The sequence below is a fragment of the Lissotriton helveticus genome, chromosome 1_1, assembly GCF_964261635.1.
Source record: "Lissotriton helveticus chromosome 1_1, aLisHel1.1, whole genome shotgun sequence".
NCBI classification, from domain to species: Eukaryota; Metazoa; Chordata; class Amphibia; order Caudata; family Salamandridae; genus Lissotriton; species Lissotriton helveticus.
Genome location: NC_136057.1, coordinates 377,608,862 through 377,631,018, shown reverse-complemented (window position 1 = coordinate 377,631,018; position 22,157 = coordinate 377,608,862). Strand labels below are relative to the sequence as shown.

General features: G+C 49.3%; 1 protein-coding gene across 3 annotated transcripts in view; it reads right to left on the bottom strand.

Moving 5' to 3' along the window:
* KDM5A (lysine demethylase 5A) overlaps positions 1 to 22,157 on the bottom strand; it is a 749,711-nt gene that overhangs the window by 55,546 nt on the left and 672,008 nt on the right. For all 3 annotated transcript variants that reach the window (XM_078673709.1, XM_078673710.1, XM_078673708.1), the window contains one exon: positions 9,004 to 9,224. In XM_078673709.1, the coding sequence (XP_078529835.1) occupies positions 9,004 to 9,224 (221 nt within the window). The remainder of the gene's footprint in view (positions 1 to 9,003; positions 9,225 to 22,157) is intronic.

The following is a 22,157-nucleotide window of genomic DNA, read 5'->3' as shown; positions in this document are numbered from 1 at the left end:
CACAGTGGTCCTGTGACTATTTAAAACCACCAAACAAGCAGATATAAAGAAATGTCTCGGAACACCTTGTACTGCCCCAGCCACTTCATATGATGCGTTCCCATCTTCTTTATCTCGTAGTCTACCATACGTACTTACGAACGCTACAGTGTTTCTGGGTGGGAGACTAGATGGTTTTACTGGGCATTCTCGAGCATAATGGCCCCCCTTGCCACAATACAGACAATGGTTCTGAACTCGCCGTCTACCCTTCTCTTCATTGGACAACGGGCCTCTGACCCGACCTATTTCCATAGGTTCAGAACTGGACTTGACGTCTAAAGGAGGTCTAATTTCCTGTCTCACTGGCAGTACCCGTGAGGCCTGATACCTATTCCGCTCCCCACGCCTCTCCATTAAACGATGATTTAGTTTCACCACAAGATCTATAACAGCGGTGCAATCATCAGGGAGGTCTACTACTTGTGAGACAATGTCCTTCAACTCCTTACACAACCTCTGATAGAAGATGGAAGTCCTCTTAGAAGCAGGCCACTGCGTCTCTGACACTAAACGATTGAATGACGAGACATATGTCAAAAGATCCTGTTTTCCCTGTCTCAACTTTAGTAATTCAGCATCGCTAGCCTGCATGAAGGCGTGCTTGGCAAAGAGACAACGCATCTGTTCCTTGAAAGCCACATAGTTGTACAATACAGGATCGTCATTATCTACTAAAGGTACTGCTCATAAGGCTGCTGTACCGGACAGATATGATATTATGAATGCCACCTTAGCTGAGTCATCCGGAAAGGCTGTGGGACGGCACATGAAATGCAGATGACACTGATTCATGAAGGTGCTGTACTTATTGCTATCACCTGAAAACCTCTCGGGAACCGCTAATGGAACAGGAGTGGTAACAGTAACCGATACCGGGGTACCCCCTGCAGCTCCCTGTCCTGACCCCCTTTCGAATTGGAACGTTGCTGGTTGGACTATGGGCCCCTGACCCCTGGTTTGTTCTCTAGCCCTCATTACTGTTAATTCCTGGCGCAACCCCAGATTCTCCTGCCTTAAATCCTGAACTTGGGACTGTAAAGATGTAATGGCCCCCATCAAGTCCTGCAATGTAGGACTACCCTCACCCACCGCATTCCCAGTCTCATCCATCCTCGCTCAGGCAGCGATATAATACGTGGGCTTGTTATTCTGTCACAGCTCACATGCCCAACTCTTCCCACACGCTGCAGGAACGAGGATGACCCCAGTCCTCCTACAGCCCCCCTCGTAACGCACACTAAATAGTTACCACAGTGCGCTAATCACTGGGGTACCGGGAGAGGGTGGGAAAACAAAACAAGGAAGTCAGAAGGGAAACACAGCTAACCACCCCTTTCTTCTTCGGTGGAATGGGAACGGACAGCACCTGTAGTGAAAATATAAAACAGCCTTAAGTGTTGCAGTAATTACTGTTTCTATGCTCATGCAACCCAAGCCTTATACTGTATTTAAACAATGAATAGGGTAATTATCTCACCAATTCAACTGTGAAGCTCTCCTCTAATGAAGAAAAGCGTGAAGCAGGATACAAGGATTCCTGGCTGTACTCAAAGTCCCATCATGCAACAGACTTCCATGAACAAAATCTTTGAAAGGATGCAGGGGAAAAACTCTTTAAAAACAGAGAAAAACCCCTCTCAGAACGGGTACTTAATATATTTAAACCAACTTTCTTCTTGTATAGTGGCCACTATAACAAAATCAGAAGAAACCCAGGAAAAACGCTAAAAAAACAAAGCTACTCGCGTTTTGACCCAAACTCCACATAACGATGTGGAGCGGCTAACAAAATGCAGGAAGAAGCACAGGATTCGTGTTTTACCAGCCAGTACCACACAGACTTTATTTTATTTTTATAACAAGCTATTTTATACCCCCTGTGACCTTTTTAAATTTAAACTTCTAGTCTCCAAAAGGTGCTGGTCTTGCTCCTGTATAACTAGTGATTTAAAACACATGTTCTTCTTATGTCCCAGAGTACAACGTATGTGGTCTCGTATCTGGATTACTCTCAACAAAGTTTTATCTACCACTGTTCCTTTTGATATTTCCACTGTATTTTTGGGTGGTTTAGCTTCTGTTTGGGCTGTTCCCCCTCTTACTCGTAAGTTTATTGATTTATGTATTGCTATTCAAATTATTACTGCTAATTGGAAAGACACCAAGAATGTCTGTTATAATGCTTGGTGGAATTTACTTTGTCACCACCATAGGTTGGATCGTGCATGTGCCTCTACTACCTCTCTTTTGATTAAACGTGATTTATTATGGTCCCCTTGAACAGATTTTCTCTCTAAATGTGCCCCATAATTTATTTATTTTATTGATGCTTATCTCCATACTTTGTTTTTTCTTTCTACACATGCATTTGCATTTTTTTTTTCTCTTTCTTTTTTTTTCTGCCAGTTCATTGCATTGTTTCATTATGTACTTTATCTCTCTTCTCTCTCCCTCCCTCCCCCTCTACTTCTCCCTCTTTTTTTTCTTCTTCTTCTCCCTCCCCCCAAAATTATAAAAGTTATAAAAGCATTTTCTCTCAGTATAATCTTAACCTCTTATGGGTTCTTTTTTGTCTTTTGATTGCTCGGTTTATTTATCTTCATTCTTATTCTGTACTTCAATTTTTGCTCTTGTAATGAGGTTTTACTTTGTCTTTATTATTCAATAAAGCTTTTCAAACTTAAAACGGACTAAATACTGCAAAGAACCAACTCGAAATGCCAGCGGTTCAAGAGGCAAGATCCTGGGGCTCTTATTCGAGCCATAAACGCCCCAACAGATGGCAGTCAAAATGTCATGAGCAAAGTGCCCGAATGGTGTTGATTTTCCAATGAGAGCTGAGAGCTCCCAACCAGCAATCCTACCACAAGCGTCCCAAAGGTAGGTGGATTTCCGAATAGGCTTTGTCCTCAGCAAAAATCACGATCCTTCAGGTGGGCTGAAACATCCATAGATAACAAGCAGGGAGGGAAGGACTTGATACCCATATAAAGGGGAAGGGACCCTCAACACATGACCCAGACACATAAGCATAGAAACAGGACTGCGATAACAAATGAAAACCTGACTAATTCCTAACACTTTAGTCCCCATGTCCTAGGTGCAAGGGGTACCATTTACTAGGAACTTACATGGAGCCTAAATTATTAAACACTTGTAAAGCGCATAGCTACCCTCGGGCATTCCAGTGTTAGCGACTGAACAGAAAAACCATTGAAGTTATGGAGTTATTTGTTGGAATAGCCAGGTTTTTAAGAGTTTACGAAATGGAAGGACATGGGGTTCGAAGCGGAGGTCCAAGAATAAAGTGTTCCAGAGCTCCGCCACAATGTAGGCAAAGTATCTTCCTCCACTTCTTGTCCTCCTGATTTTGGGGACAACTGCAAGATTGAGATTGAGCGATCGCAGATTCCTCTTGGGGCAATAGGGGGTAATGAGGGTTTGTTGATAGCCGGGCCCGTTCCCCACATAGTCTTATGGGCAGTGCTAAGGGCCTTAATTTTTGCTCTTTCAAGGATTGGTAGCCAGTGTAGGGTTTTTTAAGACTGGCTTAGCTGTCTGGGTTTTTGGAATTCCAGTAGCATCCTGGCAGCACAGTTCTGAGCAACTTGGAGTTTCCTTAATGTTGCATTGGGAGCCCCTAGATAGAGGGAATTGTCATAGTCCAAACGTGATAGGACCAAGGCCTAAATCAAGAGTCTTTTTGCAGCCATTGGAGGCAGCGGAAGGACTTTTCGGAGTGATCTGAGTATGCCAAAACAGGCCCCTGTCACCTTCATTGATTGTGCTTGATGGTCAGACTTGAGGGAGTTATTTAGCCAGAAACCCAGACTCTTTATCATGGTTTTTGTTTTGGGGAGGGGGACCTAGGCACTTAGGCCATATCTGACTAAGGTCTACGCTAGAGTGGTTGCCTAGGAGCATGAGTTTGGTTTTGCCTCCGTTAAGTCTGAGACAGGTATGCTCCATCCAAGAGGCAACTTTCTCCAGACATGTTTCGAAGTCCAAGTGGGAGTTGCGGGCCCATTCAGAGTTATGACCAGCTGTGTGTCATCCGCATAGGTGACAATCTTAATCCTGTGATGTAAGATGATATCAGCCATTGGTCGCATATACACACTGAAAAGCATAGGGCTTAACGAGGATCCCTGCGGGACTCCACATCTGAGCTCTAGTCTCTTAGATGTTGCGTCCCCTGAAAAAACCTGAAAGGCTATTTAATCTAGGTAAGATTGCACCCAGGAGATAGCCTCATCTTGGATCCCCAGCCTCCTGAGTCTCTCTACTAAGATGGAAAAGTTCACTGTGTCGAAGGCAGAGCTTAGATCAAGGAGGATGATGGCAACTGCCCCTCCCTGATCCAGGATCTGTTTAGATTTCTCGCCCACAGCAAGAAGGGGCGCTCGAGGTAACGTGTTTAGGATGGAACACAGTCTGAGTGGCATGAAGGAGGTCCTGAGTTTCCAAAAAGTTAGAGATAAGAGAATTTCCATATTTTTCTAAAATTTTTCAATGGCCTGCAACAGCGAAATTGGGTGGTAGTTGGGTAAGGCCTCTGGGTCTAGGCTAGGTTTTTTCAATAAGGCCTTGACCATGGCATGTTTCCATGGACCCGGGACTGATCCTGTAGAAATGGACAGATTTATAATTTCCAGGATAGTAGCAAGAATCATGCTTCCTGCTTTATGTAGAATATATGGGGGGGGCTGGCTCTAGAGGGGAGCCTGATTTTATTTGTGAAAAGATTTCTGTCAGCCTATCCAGATTTATAGCTGCAAATTATTTAAGCACGTGCTCTGGATGGTGTAAGGGCACATCAATGGCTAAGAGATCACTAGGGCAAGGGAGGCTAGGGAATGTGGAATAAAGTTTTTTTATTTTTCCCTGAAAGAAATCTGCCAGTGCATTACACCGTTCTGGGGAGGCCTCAAGGGCTAGTTCATTTTTGGGGAGCTAAGATTATCAAGTGCAATGATCTAGGAGTTTACCGTAAGTTTAGCCCAATAGCGGGATTATATGGAAAAAGATCAAAAAATTATCCGACCAGGGGATAAGCCTGGGATCGCTCACCAGCATTTCGGTGTGGTTACAGAAAATGGAGTCTAAAGTATGGCCTTTTATGTGTTTGGGGCCAAGCACATTTTAAGAAAGTTGGATAGCTAAAAGATCCTGAGTGAACTCCACTGCGTCCACCTTATTGGGCTCATCAAAAAGTATGGTTAAGTCCCCATAAAGAGTGGTGTTTGGCAGATTTAAATATAGCTTGTTGCAATAGCCTATTCTCGATAGTACTAAAGCAATAACTATCATCTTCAGCATGTCGAACTGCAAGAATTGCACAATTTTCTTAAGCAAGCGAAGGGAGAAAACACAGAAAGGCAGAAACAACTTTATTTACTGGCTCCTTTTTGGTTAATCGGTCGTCAATCCGGGCTCAAAGTCATTTTACCTTCAGCACTGGTTTTGGCAGGATAACCAGTTCCTCCAGCCACCAATCTTGAGACCAGAAGGTGGGATTATTTCCAAACAGGATGACCTCCGTCTTAGTTGAGTTTAGTTTTAGACAGTTTTGGTCCATCCAAAGGATCCGGAATCGACTCCGTCGGAGCCGGAGGATCAGACCGCTGAACACGAGGTCGGATCAGATTCGGCAACGACATCGAGGGTGTCGGCATCGATGGTCTTGCCGTCGAAGGCTTCGGCGGCGCCGAGTAAAGCCAAGAAGGCGTCGGGCCGGCATAAAAGGCGCAGGAGCATAAGACTGGGGGATACCCAGATTGAAGGCTAATGGACCCGTGGGACTAACCGGTGCACCAGAGGGGTACATTGCTCTTGAATAAACTCCATACATTGCATTCAGGAACTGAGTAGGGTCCTGACCTGGAGCAGGAAAAGCTGGATAAGAGCCCACAGGCTGCTCTCAAGGGAGCGGAGTCTTCTCGACTTCGACCTCAACCTCAGGCTGGTGCACAGGGGTCGACGAACCCGCAGGCAACGGAGCCTCCTCTTCTCCTCCATCCTCTTCATCTCCCTCACCCTCCTGGTCAGAAGAATGAGTCGGAGCCGGGGAGGGATTCGACATCGGCTTCGGTGAATGAACAGGCGAAGCCTCACCTTCGGTGACATGAACTTCCGGAGTCGGAGCCTCCACTTCTTTGCGAAGTAACTTCACCTGCGACTTCGGTCTCGAGCTCGAATCCTTTCCAGAATGATGACGAGACTCATGAGATCTCTTCTTGTGCTTCTTCCTCGATGACTTTGAAGCATGCACCAAAGACGACCTCGAGCGCGACTTCGATCGAGACCTCGAACTTCTTGCTCTTCAACTTTGCAACAAGGAGTTTCGCCTCCCTCTCACGGAGAGCCTTAGGATTCATTTTCTTGCAGGATGAACACTCCTCGACCTCATGGTCAGAACTCAAACACCAGACGCAGGATCGTGCGGATCCGTCATAGACATCATCTTGTATCACTCTCAGCAGGGCTTGGATCCAGTCTTCTTCGTAGACATTTTGACACAAAGAAGCAAAAGGACACCGAAATGAAACAAACAGTAACAAAGTTACCAACAGCTACAGTCGATCCCTAGAAACCGTTAGCGTCGATGACGCGGAAAAAAGGGAACTGATGTCATCACGCCGGCGTGGGCCTATTATGGAGTCGGTGACGTCAGCGGAGTCGCGCGCGGTGTCGTGCCTCTGTGACGTCGTCCACATCGGCGCGAAGCTACAAAAAGAATTTCCGAATGTTGCTGATGCAAGGGGATATTCACAAGGTGAGCAATCCACTGGCAGATGTATCCATCAGAACTGTGTGCTTCATTGTGGCAATTTCAATCTGAATGTTTCAACTTTAAACTGCATGTTATCTCCATTACAAAAAAAAAAAGAATTTTAGGTCCCTTTCATGTTGGGTTGTTACAGGTCCCACTCACCAGGGGGCCGACTTCAGCATTTTTGGTGACTCGGAGTGTGTTGCTTCTTTCTGTTCAGCGCTTGCACTGCCACCCGGCTTTTTCCTAATTGGTAGTAGCTCAGTAAAAGTGGGGTCTAGGTACTGCACCGCATCTCTGTAGCATCACACACCGGGAAGATGAAAATACCTGCAGAATTTTTATAATGTTCCAGGCATATCAATTAGGGCACAATTAATCAACATTGGTTCTTGGTATTTCACAACATGTTTTTTTTTATTGGGAATGTCTTCTTATGTAAATACGTAGGCCTTAACTTGTCCAAGGTAAGCTGACGGGTTATTGATTCCTGTTTCTTCACAGGCTCACTTCCTGCTTAGGGATATAAAAGGGGACAGAACTGTTCCAACCTGTGTCACAATTAAACTTGTTGCCTGCGCTCACTTGTTGAACTGGTTGATAGTAGAGGTGGGCGGAATTTGCGCTACGCAAAGCTCTGCGAAACGCCCCAAAAAATCTGCCACCACGCAAAAGTTCCAGGAACACGCGGAATTGCTTGTTCCGCCGTTCGCGATGTTTTTTTCCTGTTCACGAATGCTGTTTGCGTGCTCAAGAAATATCTTGCGAACACGCATTTTGAAAGCGCGAACAAGCAAAAAATTCCACGAAGCCACGGATAGCGAATTTTTTGGCAATTCTGCATTCTCCGTGGAACACGAAATTACCCAAATTACGCAAATTCTGCGAGCAGAACGGAATTTACCGCCCAGGCCTAATTGATAGTTCCTAATTCCAGTTCATTCTTTGAACCATCATTTATCTGCTGGTTCTGTTGAATGGCCTGGCTTGAGTAATGCTTTTCACTGCATTCAGTTTTTTCCTTCCATCTAGCTTCTACTTTTTTGTCCCACCTCTTGATTACCTGTGACAATCAGGAGTCTGAATTTGCTTCAGTAACTGGGCAGTCCTTTCTTTAGTTCAAAAGGAGCATTCAGCCATTGCCTGAGACACCTGTCCTTGACAGAATGAGTCAGAACTGAGAGGCCGATAACAATATGTATTTTCTAAATTACTGTAGGAGTGGCTCTATAATATTAAACTGTGCTACAAAATCCTGCAGAGAAAGAAATCAAACAACTTAAAGCATTTGCAAGTGAAAAAGAATCGAGGTTTGCTAGAGCCCCAGATTTCACATAGCAGGATAGATTACGTGGAACAAATAACACAGAGATATAGCAAAAAAGTTGGCGGTGGAAAAATTCTGTGTGACTCTAAGATGCCACCTCAAACTGAAGTAGGGTATTAAATCCATTTCGGAGTACAAGTCTCTCTTCTTAGTATATTTAGAATAAAAATTATCATGCAGGAATAAAATCGCCTTTAGAGAGAGCGAGGCTGCAGGGGGCAAAGGTATTTATGTATCATCAAAGTCTATGTAATGATTAAGAAGAAAGACGTGTTTAAGAATATACAAATCTGTGAGATCACTGATTCTCATCCACTTTTACAGAACCAAAAGCATATCAACTTGATGATATTCTGCAACAGTACTGTACTTAGGCTAAAAACATCATCTGGATTCTAGTGCTTGTAGGGCTCTCTTCTGATGTCCATAGGCTCAAGACAGTGACTAATATATTTTAAATGTGTTTCTCATGTTTAGCACTGGTGGTGCTGGGGTTGTCCAATCATTCTCTAACATGTTACTTCTATTAAGTAGTTGGTTATAGTACAATTGATGCATTGTGATATCAGTGCATTATAGAAATGTTAGCATAAAAGAAAAACAAAGACAGTGGCAAATGCATGTAATGGCAACATATCAGGAATAAGGAACATATGCTGGCCATTTTACAAACTTAAAACTTAATTTTGTTTTGCATTTCATTGAGGATTACCTTGAGGAAGTTGACTTTGGAGATATTAAGTAACGTTTTACACTTTGTATTATAAATATGGTCCACCTGGGCTTTAATTTTGAAAGCATCATATGAAAAGAATATATTATAAATGTGTTAATTACAGTATTTGCTGATATAACTGCATACCTCTGCAACATGGAGGAACCGGTCTTCTGAGGGTGGATGTGTAGCCTGTAAAATGCGCCAGATGTGCTGTGTTTCATCCAGAGACACTTCCAATAGGTCTCCAACCATCATAAGCTCCTCCAACTGGGCTTTGGCTCCAGGAGAGAGCTCCAGAACGGGGGGTTCCAAACTGCGAGGTACCAGCGGGGTTTTTCTTGGCTGTTTCCTGGGGGTTGCTGTAACTTTTGGACATAGGTAGAAAGTAAAAAAAAAAATAATAATAATAAATAAAGGTGAGTTATACTATGGACAAAACATTAAAAAAATTAAGTAATCATTACAAAGACAACATTTAATATAACAAAAGCACAAGTCACTACTTGTGTAATGATATATTTGTAAGAGACATTAGTTAGTGATAGATTCCTTACCTTAGAATATCCCCAGGCGTCAAAGTGGATCCTGAAAGGTTTGCTAGCAGTAACCCTGCGCGTCAGTAGGTGGCATCCTGCGGCTCCGCGTCGGTCGCTGGCGTCGTCAGCGCCGAAATGACATCACAGAGACTACTTAGACCCATGTGCGCTGACGTCATTTCTGTACACAACTTTCCGTGCCAGGAACGCTGAGCCATGCAAGAATCTGACCACTGGTGCCAAGAATCTAGGGCCCTGAAAGGGGATGACCTGAACCCTAGAAATCAGTTCGCAGAACGGGGAGGACGGGTGGGGCGGTAAGGAATCTATCGCTAACTAATGTGTCTTACAGACATATTGTTACACAAGTAGAACTTGTGCATCTGAAAGAGACTTGTTAGAGATAGATTCCTTACCTTAGAATAGATACCTCAGCAATACCAACCCTGGTGGTGGGTCTGCGAACAAGATTACACCAGAAAATCACGGAGAACAGAACGTCCAAAGAAGAAGTCTCTTAGTACTTGACTGTCAAGGCAGTAAGGCTTGGAAAACGTGTGCAGCGAGGCCCACGTAGCTGCCTGACAAATGTCCTGCAAGGGAACGCCGTGTCCCAAGGCAGTAGTGGCTGCCGAAGCCCTGGTAGAATGGGCACGCAGCCCCACAGGAGGCTCCTTCTTAGCCAACGAGTAACACGCTTTGATGCACAGAACAACCCACCAAGAGATGGTCTGGCTTGACCTTTTTTGGCGCCCACGTAGCCAAAAAAGAGCTGGTCAACTACCCGGAACTGTTGTGTGCGCTTCAGATAAAACAAAAGCACACGTTTTGGGTCCAGACCGTGGAGCCTCTCTTCCTCTTTCGAAGAATGCGGAGGCGGAAAGAAGGTGGGCAAAGTGATGGTCTGCCCGATGTGGAAGGCGTGACACCCTTTGGCAAGAAAGAAGGGCGGGTCCTTAAAACCACCTTGTCCCGATGAACAGAAAGGAAAGGAGGTTTAGAAGAAAGAGCCTGGAGCTCACTCACTCTTCTGGCAGAGGTGATAGTTACCAGGAAAGCCGTCTTGAGAGTGAGAAGACGTAAAGGACAGTTATGAAGGGGCTCAAAGGGAGCGCACATCAGATATGTCAAGACAAGATTCAAGTTCCATTGAGGCATGATGACCGGCACGGGAGGAAACGTGGGCAAAATGCCTTTCAGAAACCGGTTTACAACCCGAGACTTAGAAAGAGAAGGTTGATGAGGGAGCCTTAGAAAAGCGGAGATGGCAGAAAGATAACCTTTGATAGTGCCCAGAGCAGAGCCCTGCTGGGCCAAAGAAAGAAGAAACAGAAGGACCTAAGAAAGAGGGGCAGAAAGGGGATCCACAGCTTTACATAGGGTCCAGGATCCCACCCCGCCCTGTTTGTTGCAATACCACATGGCGGTGGTGTTGTCTGTGTACAGCTGCACCACACTTCCCCGGACAGAGGGAAGGAATGCCTTCAGTGCAAGTTGAATCCCCTGAAGCTCCAAAAGGTTGATATGGAGTCGGGACTCCAACGGAGACCAGAGGCCTTTGATCTCCGCCTCTCCCAAGTGACCTCCCCCTCCCAGGAGGGACGCATCCGTCACCACAGTGTGCTCCGGTTGGGGAAGGGAGAGGGATCTGCCATTGACCCAATCGCGATTCGTGAGCCACCACTGCAATTGTCGGGCAGTGCCCTCCGAGATCTGGACATGATCGGACAGGTTGAATATCCCAGACTCGCTGCTCGGGAGGATAGCCCCAAAACTGCGTCGAATCCAGAACCGCTCCTATGAAGGGGAGCTTCTGAACGGGACTCAGGTGCGACTTCGGCACATTGATGGAAAACCCCAGCAAGTGCAGGAGGTGGGCCATAGTCTGAAGGTGGGTAACGACTGCCTGGGGTGAGCCCGCCTTCAACAACCAGTCATCGAGGTAGGGGAAGACTGACACCCCTGACCTGCGCAGATGAGCTGCGACCACTGCCATCACTTTTGTGAACACCCGAGGGGCACTGGTAAGGCCGAAGGGGAGCACAGCAAACTGAAAATGCTCCTGGCCTACCGTGAACCGCAGGTAATGCCGGTGGCCTGGCAGGACGGGATGTGAAAATATGTGTCCTGCAAGTCCAACTCGACCATCCAGTCTCCAAGGTCGAGGGCAGCCAGGACCTGAGCCAGAGTCAGCATTTTGAATTTCTCCTTCCGGAGAAAGCGATTGACGTTCCGGAGGTCCAAGATGGGGAGCAGGCCGCTCTTATCTTTTTTGGGGACCAGAAAGTAGTGGGAATAACAACCACTTGTCCGATGTGATATCGTGCCAGTGGGGGAGGTGGAGGCGGATCCTGCCACCCACCGGTGTAGGGTGCTCCACAAAGCTCGGATTAGGAAGGTTTGGAGGTAGAAGCAGTGGGGGCGGAGGTGGACTGACCACTACGCTGATTCCCAGACCCGTCCCTGCGGAAGCCGCGTCCGTGCTGAGGCTGATTCTGCACAGGCTTGCTAAAGGAACGTGCCTGGGCGCCCATGCCATGGCCACGAAAGGAACAAAAACCAGGAGAGGCAGGGCTCTTTGCAGAAAGACCCAAGAACTTGGCCGTGGCCTGCGACTCCTTAAAACGCTCCAGTGCACTGTCGGCCTTATCGTCAAACAGGCGAGTGCCATCAAAGGGCATGTCCATGAGCGAGTTCTGGTAATCGGGCGAGAACCTTGTAGAATGCAGCCAGGCGTGGCGACCCAGCGCCACAGTCGTAGAAATAGCCCTGCCCAACGAGTCAGCGGTGTCCAAACCACACCGAATGGCGAACGTAGCCGCATCCTTACCCTCAGCAGCCACTTGGAAAAAAACAGCCTGAACCTCCTCAGGGTACTGTGGCAGCACCGGAGCAACGGTATCCCACACCGCGTGGTAATAGCGGCCTAATAAGCAGGCGGTGTTCACCGACCGCAGCCCCAAGCTGGCCGAAGAGAACAACCGCTTACCGAACTGTTCCAGCTTCTTAGAGTCCTTATCCGGCGAGCCGTGGGGAAGGCACTCTGCGACGTCGAAGGCACACCAGCGGGAGCCCGAGGCCTAAAAAGGCGGTCCATGGTGGAAAGAAACTCTCGCACCTGTTTGGGAGTCGCCGAAGGACCCGGGTAAGGCGGGTAGGCTGCGGGACTCCCAGGCTCCAAAGGAGCCGCAGGGGCAGAACCCCCTTACCCCTCGTCCGCATCCGAGGACCGACGGGGGGGGGGGGCAGGGGGGGACGTCGGAGAGCGAACACGCTTCTTCGACTTCTTTTTATGCGTCGCTTACTAGAATTCTAGGGTGAAGATTTGGAGCCTGAGGAGCGACGACTGCTGCCCCGCGAGCGGTCCCGGGAGCGGTCAATGGACCCAGAGCGGCATCAGGACAAGTGCTGGGCCTCCAGCAGTTTCCTGCGCCGCTCCCCCAAGGCCCTCGGGCCAAGGCTTGACAGTCCCGGGAGTCGTGGTCGGTCTCCAGGCAGTAGAGGCAAACATCATGGGGGTCCGCCACCGACATATTGCGACGGCAGGCCCCACAAGACTTAAAATCCACCTACGTGCACCATGAAAAAAAAAGAGTAGTCAAAAAGTGACTAAGGTACGTGCTCTATCCGGATCTGCACTTGCTGGTGCGGAAAAATAAAGAACAGACGTCATCGCGCATGGTTGGCGCCTAAGTAGTCTCCGTGATGTCATCTCAGTGCTGACGATGCCAGCGACGGACGCGGAGCCGCAGGACACCACCTACTGACCTGCAGGGGTACTGCTGGAAAAAATTCCGGATCCAATCGGACGCCTGGTGATATTCTAAGGTAAGGAATCTATCATTAACGTGTCTCTTTCAGATATGACATACAAGAAGGAAAAGGTTACACCCGTTTTACTACAGTTCTATAGCTCATATATCTTGTAATTTTTGATTCAGTGCATAATGCTGTGATTCCGAGGTCTGGCAAGATGTTCTCAATTTGCAAATGAACAAAGATAGCACTGACAATAGACATGCCAAGAATTACTCACTATGGAGCTGAAACAAAGTGTGCAATGCCCCCTCATCCTGACACCAGTTTCAGACAGTATCTTCCAGTGCACTGTGTGATATGTGGAGTAATATTACTTTTACAAACACAAGGCGCAGAAAAACACTGAACTTAAACCAAGGCACCTGGGATGTTCATGAGATGAGAAATCTGCAGACATACCAGTTTATCGGAAAACTCATGTTTATAACTCTTCAAGCCCATGGTGAGATTAGCTGTACCACCTCTGAATCTATAATAAATACAAACTACAAATCTGTTGTTACAAATAAGGAAAGGAAAATATTACTTACCTGCAAAACAGTCTGTAGCGTGCAGGATGGTCAATATGCATGCTACGCATCAATTTGTGTGTACCATGGAACATTGTTCTGTAGAATAGCATTCATGTTCAGCTTGCGGGTTGAAAGCTGCAGCCCCAGGCAGTGGTATTACTGTGTGAGTTCAAACACTTGCTGCTGAGTAGCCACAAATCTGAATTCTATTAAAACTCTTTTGCAGATTACTTCACTTGTTGAAGAAATAGGTCTTTAAACTTTTGGTTTAAATCCCACTAAGACAGCTCAAAGAGTTAGTGCGCCTGCTTTGGAGAGGTGTATGTGCATGCCATGAGTTAAAAATACAATGTATGTGTATTAACAAACATATTATATAGATTGGGCTGACTCCTGGCAGGGCAGATTTAGTATTTCACCCTCAATTTTCTATACAGCAAATATTTTTGAGATGCTACCACTAGATGCTCGACATATTTTTATTTTCATGACAAAGAGAATCTTTTCACAATCTGCCCAAGTAGAATTTGACTTTGAGGATGTAATGTTTGCTGCAATCAACATGCAAGTGACATTGAGTTAATAGTAACACTGTCTATGAAAAGAGACAAGAGACCTTGGGTGAGCACCATCCACTATATAAATGGTCATTATTCAATAAAGTGCTAATATGAGAGGAGCGTTTCTAGTGTGCACATGTGCCAACTGGCTTTAGGATGGATGTAGCAACAACAGGGCTGAAATACATTGTTCAATGATGAACGATAGACTAGTTCTTGGGAGTCGGTTCGTCAAGACCCCCCTAGCTGTGTTAAAATTAAATACTCTGGTGCTTTAAGAGTTTTGCCTGGATTGTTCTAGGTGTCCAACCAAGCACGTTTCACGGGCTAGATTTAAAAGCAGTGCTCTGTATTGCTGGAAGACCACCAGTCTCTTGGTTGTCCCTGAAGTGGCTAGAGTCCTACTTGGCACCTTCACCAGGGTAGGGTTCCTTAAGAAGGCCACTTCTTATAGGGATACAAATTTCATGTCCGCATACCCGAAAGCTATGTTGAATAAATGTGGTGCTACTACCTCTTCACCGTCCCATATCAGCCCCAGACAAACAATTTAGTTTGGAGATTCAACAAAACCATGGCAAACTCAGGAGGAAGCGGGATGTTCTCCTACCATGCCTACAGGGAGGTTCCACAAAGTGAAGTGGGCTTCTGCCCCTCTAAGGTTTTCTTTGGGCACCCTCTAAGAGACCCCTTGAGTTTGGTTAGAGAGAGTTGAGGGAAAATCCCTCAAAGAGTCTAAACTAAATGTTATACACTATGCAGAAAGCCTGCAGCCACTAATGGTAGATTATATGAAGAAGGCCTATAAGAATCTGGAGGCCAGGTAGGAGTCTCTGAAACAGTGGTAGAACGGACGTACTACCTTGTTGAGCACCAGCCGGAACCGAAGGTATGAGTGTTGGGGCCTGTCCCTCCTAGGGCCCTCCAGGACAAGTAGACTGAGCCTTATCCAGTACTGAGAAAGAAAGGGAAGGTCACTTATTGGGTGGATCTAGGTACGCCCCACAAGGTGAATCATGTTAACTGGTTGAAGCCAGACCATGACAGGGCTGACATGGCACTGCACATGGTAAAAGATGGTGGGGAGGAAGAGGAAAGTGAGCCTCTGCCAAACCATCTGTCAAGTAATGCCAAAGATGAGACAGAGGGTGGGGTTGTACTCAAATTCATCCTGACTGAACAGCAGCAGAAGAACTGTCACCAGTTGTAGAGATGGCTTCTGGTCTGTTATCCCTAACATCAGGTCAGACACAGTGGTGTGTCCACAAGACAAATACAGGTGACAGTTTACCTGTCAAGAGTACAATTTACAAGTTGTCACACCCAGTAAAAGCTAATATCAAGGCTGAGGTTGCAAAGATGCTAGAGGTGGGGGTCTCTGAGCCCTACAGTAGGCCAGCATATGGGTCCTGGTAGCCAAACCCAACCCAAAAGGGGAAACACAGATGAGAATCTATGTGAACTACACAGGACTTAATGCAGTCACCAAGACTGATTCCCACCCGATACCAAGAGCTGATGAGCTCATTGACCAGTTGGGGCTGCCAAAGCACCTTTGATTTGACTTCAAGTTACTGACAGAAAGTCCTCATACAGGGACCCAAGGCAAAGTCTGTCTGCTTTTTTAACTGCAGATGGCTATTTTCAGTTTAACGTGGAGCACACTGGTCTGAAACATGCACCTGCATGCATTTTGCTGTGGTTTGATCATCGAAGAAGTTGAGCCCCTCACTGTCTGAGGCTAGCTTCCAAGTTAAAACCGAACACAGACCTCTATGGTGGATGTGCAATCAACTAGTGGATTAGTAAGGGTCACATCTTTAAGAACTATTTTCAAGCTTTTTTTTGCTAATAAGTGTCCCGGAGATCATTAGCAGGGACTAAACGTACAAGTTACTTACCTTCGGTAACGATATATCTGCAAGAAACAGTAGTTAGTGTTAGATTCCTTACCTTGGAATATCCCCAGGCGTCAGACTGGATCTGGAAAGTTTTGCGTAGCAGTACCCCTGCGCGTCGGTAGGCGTCGTCAGCGGCTCCGCTTCCGTTGTCAGCGTCGTTGGTGCGGGGATGACGTCGTCGGAAAACTTAGGCGCCGCCCTCGCGCGCTGACGCCAGTTCTTATACACAGCTTTTCCGCGCCAGAAACGCAGAGCCAAGATAAAAACCGACACTGGTGCCATGAAACTAGGGCACTCAAAGGGAAAAACCTTAACCCTAGATATCGGTTCGCAGAACGGGGAGGATGGGTGAGGCGGTAAGGAATCGAACACTGTTTCTTACAGATATATCATTACCGAAGGTAAGTAACTTGTGCATCTGAAAGAAACAGGTTAGTGTTAGATTCCTTACCTTAGAATAGATACTCTAGCAATACCAACCCCGGTGGTGGGTCTGCGTACCAATGATCACACCAGAAAGTCCTGGAGAACAGAACGTCCGTAAAAGCCATCTCTCCGAACTTGGCTGTCCAGGCAGTAGTGTCTAGCAAACGTGTGCAGGGAGGCCCATGTAGCTGCCTGATATATGTCCTGCAAGGGGACTCCCCGACCCAGGGCAGTAGTAGCGGCCGTGGCCCAAGTGGAATGGGCACGCAGCCCCACAGGAGGCTCCTTTTTAGCCAGTGAATAACAAGCCTTGATGCACAAAACGACCCATCGAGAAATGGTTCGTTTGCGCACCGCCCGTCGTTTCTTAGCGCCCACGTAACCAACAAAGAGCTGGTCATCCACCCGGAACTGGCAAGTGCGGTCCACATAGAATGAGATTGCACGTTTTAGGTCCAGACGGTGGAGCCTTTCTTCCTCCTTCGAAGGATGCGGAAAGAAGGTGGGCAAGGTGGACTGCCCGATGTGGAAGTCTGGGACTACTTTGGGCAGGAAAGAGGGACGTGTCCTCAAGACCACTTTGTCCGGATCGACAGAAAGGAAAGGAGGCGTAGAAGAAAGAGCCTGGAGCTCACTCACTCTCCTGGCAGAGGTGATGGCAACCAGGAACGCAGTCTTAAGAGTAAGAAGACGGAGAGGACAATTGTGAAGTTGCTCAAAGGGAGCGCACATCAGATAAGTCAAAACAAGATTCAAGTCCCACTGAGGCATCACAAAAGGAACAGGAGGAAATATGCGAGTGATGCCCTTCAAGAATCTATTTACAACAGGGGAATTGAAAAGAGAAGGCTGATCAGGAAGCCTTAGAAGGCTGAAATGGCAGAGAGGTAGCCTTTGATAGTGCCCAGAGCAGAGCCCTGCCGGGCAAGAGAAAGAAGAAAGAGGAGAACCTCTGAAAGGGGGGCAGAGAGTGGATCCACAGCCTTTGCTGTACACCATGCCACAAATTTGTTCCACCTGCAGGCGTATACCGTTTTTGTGGAGGGACGCCTGGCTGCCAGAATGACATTACAGACTTCAGGAGGCAAGTCAAATGGCCTCAACTGCCGGCGCTCAATCTCCACGGATGTAGGTGGAGGCTGGACAGGTTCGGGTGGCGGACCGTCCCCTGCTGCTGCGACAGAAGGTCCTCCTGAAGAGGCAGAAGAATCGGGGTATCGACTGACATGCTGAGTAGCTCGGGATACCAGTATCTTCATGCCCAGTCCGGAGCCACAAGGATGACTTGGGCCCGGTCGCGCCTGATCTTCTTCAGCACTCTGGGCAGAAGTGGTATAGGCGGAAAGGCGTACAAAAGACTGCAACTCCACTCGCGACGAAAAGCGTCTAAGAGCGAGTGCCGCCTTGGAAATTCCAACGCGCGTTCTCTTCTGTGGCGAATAGATCTAACCATGGCTCTCCCCACTGCCGAAAGAGACCTTGCGCCACGTCCGAGTTCAAACACCATTCGTGATCCATCATGCACAGATGGCTGAGTTCATCCGCCCTGGCGTTCAGGGAACCTGCCAGGTGTTGAACCACCAAGGAGACGCCCTGGTGTTCCAGCCATTGCCAGAGGCGCAGAGCATCCTGACAAAGGGTCCAAGACCCCACCCCGCCCTGTTTGTTGCAGTACCACATGGCGGTGGTGTTGTCCGTTAACACCTGCACTACACTTCCGCGGACAGAGTGAAGGAATGCCTTCAGTGCAAGACGGATCGCCCGCAGCTCCAGAAGGTTGACGTGGAGCCGGGACTCCGCCGGAGATCAGAGGTCTCTGGTCTTCCTCTCTCCCATGTGGCCCCCCCAACCCAGGAGGGATGCATCCGTCACCACTACGAGATCCGGTTGGGGAAGGGAGAGAGATCTGCCGCTGACCCAATCGCGGTCCATGAGCCAACACTGCAACTCTCTCGCAGTGCCCTCCGAGATCAGGACGTTGTCGGACAGGTTGCCCTGATGCTGGGCCCACTGAAACTTCAGGTCCCACTGCAGAGCCCGCATCCGCCACCTGGCATGATGCACCAGAAGGATGCAGGAGGCCATGAGCTCCAGAAACCGCAGTGTCAACCTGACTGAAACTCTGTATAAAGGCTGAAAGATCGAATCGGAGCCTGAATATCCCGAACCAGCCGAGTCCAGAACCGCTCCGATGAAGAGGAGCTTCTGAGAGCGACTCAGGTGTGACTTCGGCACATAGATGGAGAACCCCAGCAGGTGCAGGAGGTCGGCTGTAGTCTGGAGGAGGCTGACGACTGTCTGGGGCGAGCCCGCCTTCAACAATCAGTCGTCAAGATAGGGGAAGACTGACACCCCTAATCTACGCAGATGAGCTGCGACGACCGTCATCACTTTCGTGAACACCCGAGGGGCGCTGGTAAGGCCAAAGGGGAGCACGGTAAACTGAAACTGCTCGTGGCCTACCGTGAACCGCAGGTAATGCCGGTGGGCCGGCAGGACGCGGATGTGAAAATACGTGTCCACAAGTCTAACGCTACCATCCAGTCTCCGGGGTCTAGGGCAGCTAAGACCTGAGCCAAAGCCAACATCTTGAACTTCTCCTTCCGAAGGAAGCCGTTGACGTTCCGCAGGTCCAAGATAGGGCGTAGGCCCACTTTGCCCTTCTTGGGAACCAGAAAGTAGTGGGAGTAACAACCACACCCTACTTCTGGCCCAGGAACGAGCTTGATGGCCCCCTTGGCCAAGAGTGCCGAAACTTCCTCTTGCAGAAGTTGCAAGTGATCCTCGACACACGGTGGTACTGCGGTGGCATGGCTGGAGGAGTCACCTAGAAAGGGAGGGAGTAGCCTCTTTGGACGATTTGCAGCACCCACCTGTCCGATGTGATGGAGCGCCAGTGGAGGAGGTGATGGCGAACCCTGCCCCCTCTGGCGTTAAATGGGCCTGAAAAGCGCGGACAAGGAAGGCTTTGAGGCAGATGCTGCGGGGGTGGATGTGGACTGGCCTCACCATTGTCCCCTGGCACCGCCAAGGCGGTTATAACGTTTGCCACCACGCTGGATGGTAGTCTGCGGCCCGTGGCTGGCAGGACATGAGGGGGCGCCCCTTCCTTGGCCACGAAAGGAGCGAAAGGCAGAAGTTTGCTGGCGCTGGCCTGACAGGCGCAAGGACTTGGCTGTAGCCTTGAAGTCCTTGAAACGCTCAAGTGCACGGTCTGCCTTGCTGTCAAATAGGCGGTGGCTGCCATCGAACGGCATGTCCATGAGCGTATTCTGGACATCAGCCGAAAAGTTGGCGGACCTCAGCCAGGCGTGGCGGCGAACCGCCACCGTCGTGGAAATCGCCCTGCCCAGCGAGTCCGTGGTATCCAGCCCACATCGAATAGAGTACCGTGCTGCATCCCGCCCTTCCGCAAGGGCTTGAGCGAGCTTCACCCGGGCCCCCTCCGGGAACTCCGGCAGCACAGCCGTAACCGTGTCCCACAGAGAGTGGGTGTAACGGCCCAAAAGGCAAGCGGTGTTGACCGACCGCAACCCCAAACTTAGTGAGGAGATTAGCTTCTTGCCGAACTGTTCATACCTTTTGGATTCCCGATCTGGAGGTGCAGTCGGGAATGCGGACTGGGAATTAGAGGCCTGGATTACCAGGCTCTCGGGAGTGGGGTGGGTGGACAGGAAGCTAGGGTCGCCCAGAGCCGGGCGGTGGCGCCTGGCAACGTTCCAATCTACAGGGGGGCCTGTAGCGGGCCTGGACCAAGTGCCCAACAGGACGTCAGTGAGAGCCTCATTAAACTGCAGTAGAGGCTCCGAAGAGCTTGCCTGCGGTTTAAGGACCTCAGTGAGGATGTTAGTTCTCACTGTCGCGACGGGGAGCTCAAGAGCCAAGGCCTTGGCCGCCCTCGTCAGCACCACAATGTAAGCAGCCCCCTCCTCCGTAGCCACGGTAGGAGGGGAGACAAAGCCAGTGTCGGGCAAAGTGTCCAGACCACTGGCTTCCCCTAGCTCATCTGCCCAGTCCTGATACGACTGGCACTCCCGTGCCAGAGGGTCCTCAGACCCCTCCCAGTCTCCCTCGCCCTCCATCTCCTGAAATTCAGGTTCAAAGGATGGGGCCGGATCATAGAAGAATTGCTCTTCTGCCGATGCCGGATCGGGACCGAGGGAGGGACCGGGGACGACGTCATCCGGGGACGGCGCCGGGGGCGACACCCTGGGGGTCAATGCCGGCGGGGTCGTAAGGTCGACCAGCGGTGACCCGGATCCAGTGGGGTCCTGCGGCGCCGGGACCGAAGTCGCCGGGGCGGAAGCACCCGACGGCGCCGGGGCGGAAGCACCCGGCCCGCTTGGACTCCCAGACGGGGACGCGGGCCCGAAGGCACCCCTACGAGAACCTGGTGGAGGAGAGAGCGATCTTATGGCAATGAGGAAGGCATCGGTCTCCTCCGGCGTTGCTTTCAGCCCAGCGACCGGCAGGTATGGAGCTGGCCGCAACAACTGCAGCAGAGCCGCGGGGTCGTGTAGCCCGGACCCCCGGCCGCATCGCGCGAGAGTCGGGGGGAGTCGGAAGAGCGATGTCGCCTCTTCGACTTCTTGTGCCTCTTACCTGAGGACTTGGAGCCCGACGAATGGTGACGACTCGCCGAGCTTCGACGACTGTGGCCCTGCGACCGGTCCCTCGACCCCCTCCTGGACCGGGACCGTGAGCGGCGCGGGGCAGACTGCCGGAGCTCGAGGCGCTTATGGGACCGCTCCCACCTAGCTTTCGACATCAAGGCCCGGCAGTCGGGGCACGACTTGTCGTCGTGGTCGGCACCAAGGCAATGGAGGCACCGACGGTGCGGATCGGTAACTGACATCAGTCGGCTACAATCGGCACAGGGATTGAACCCGGGCATCCCTATTGGCACCGAGAGTCGTAAAGACTCGAAAAATGATCAAAATAGATCAAAAAAGTTTAGTCAAAAAGTGACTAAGAAGTACTGGTTTTTCTGGATCTGCGCTTGCCGGCGCGGAAAAAAGAACTAGCGTCAGCGCGCGAGGGCGGCGTCTAAGTACTCCGACGACGTCATCCTGGCGCCAACGGTGGACGCGGAGCCGCAGACGACGCCTACCGACGCGCAGGGGTACTGCTACGCAAAACTTTCCGGATCCAGTCTGACGCCTGGGGATATTCTAAGGTAAAGAATATAACACTAACCTGCTTCTTTCAGATGGAGTATCCAGTAGCATGAACTCCAGCCTCTCCAGAAGCACTCCATGCTTGAAGTCACATCCAAGCTCCACTATTAAAACATTTCCAACAGTTGTGTCAGCACCTCTTCAGGCAATAAGGAGCAGGGACCTAATCAAATTATTTTATGCATGGTTTCCACACCATTCCTGCCAATAAACTTTTATTTAGTCCCAGTCATGCACATGGAGAGAACAAATACAGACCTAATCTGTAAGAGCCCCTTGAGTCTCAGAGGCTAACACATCTCAATCATCAATCTCTTTACGTGGGACAATAGTTGTTCGAGGTAGTGTAGAGAGGCTTTACAACTCT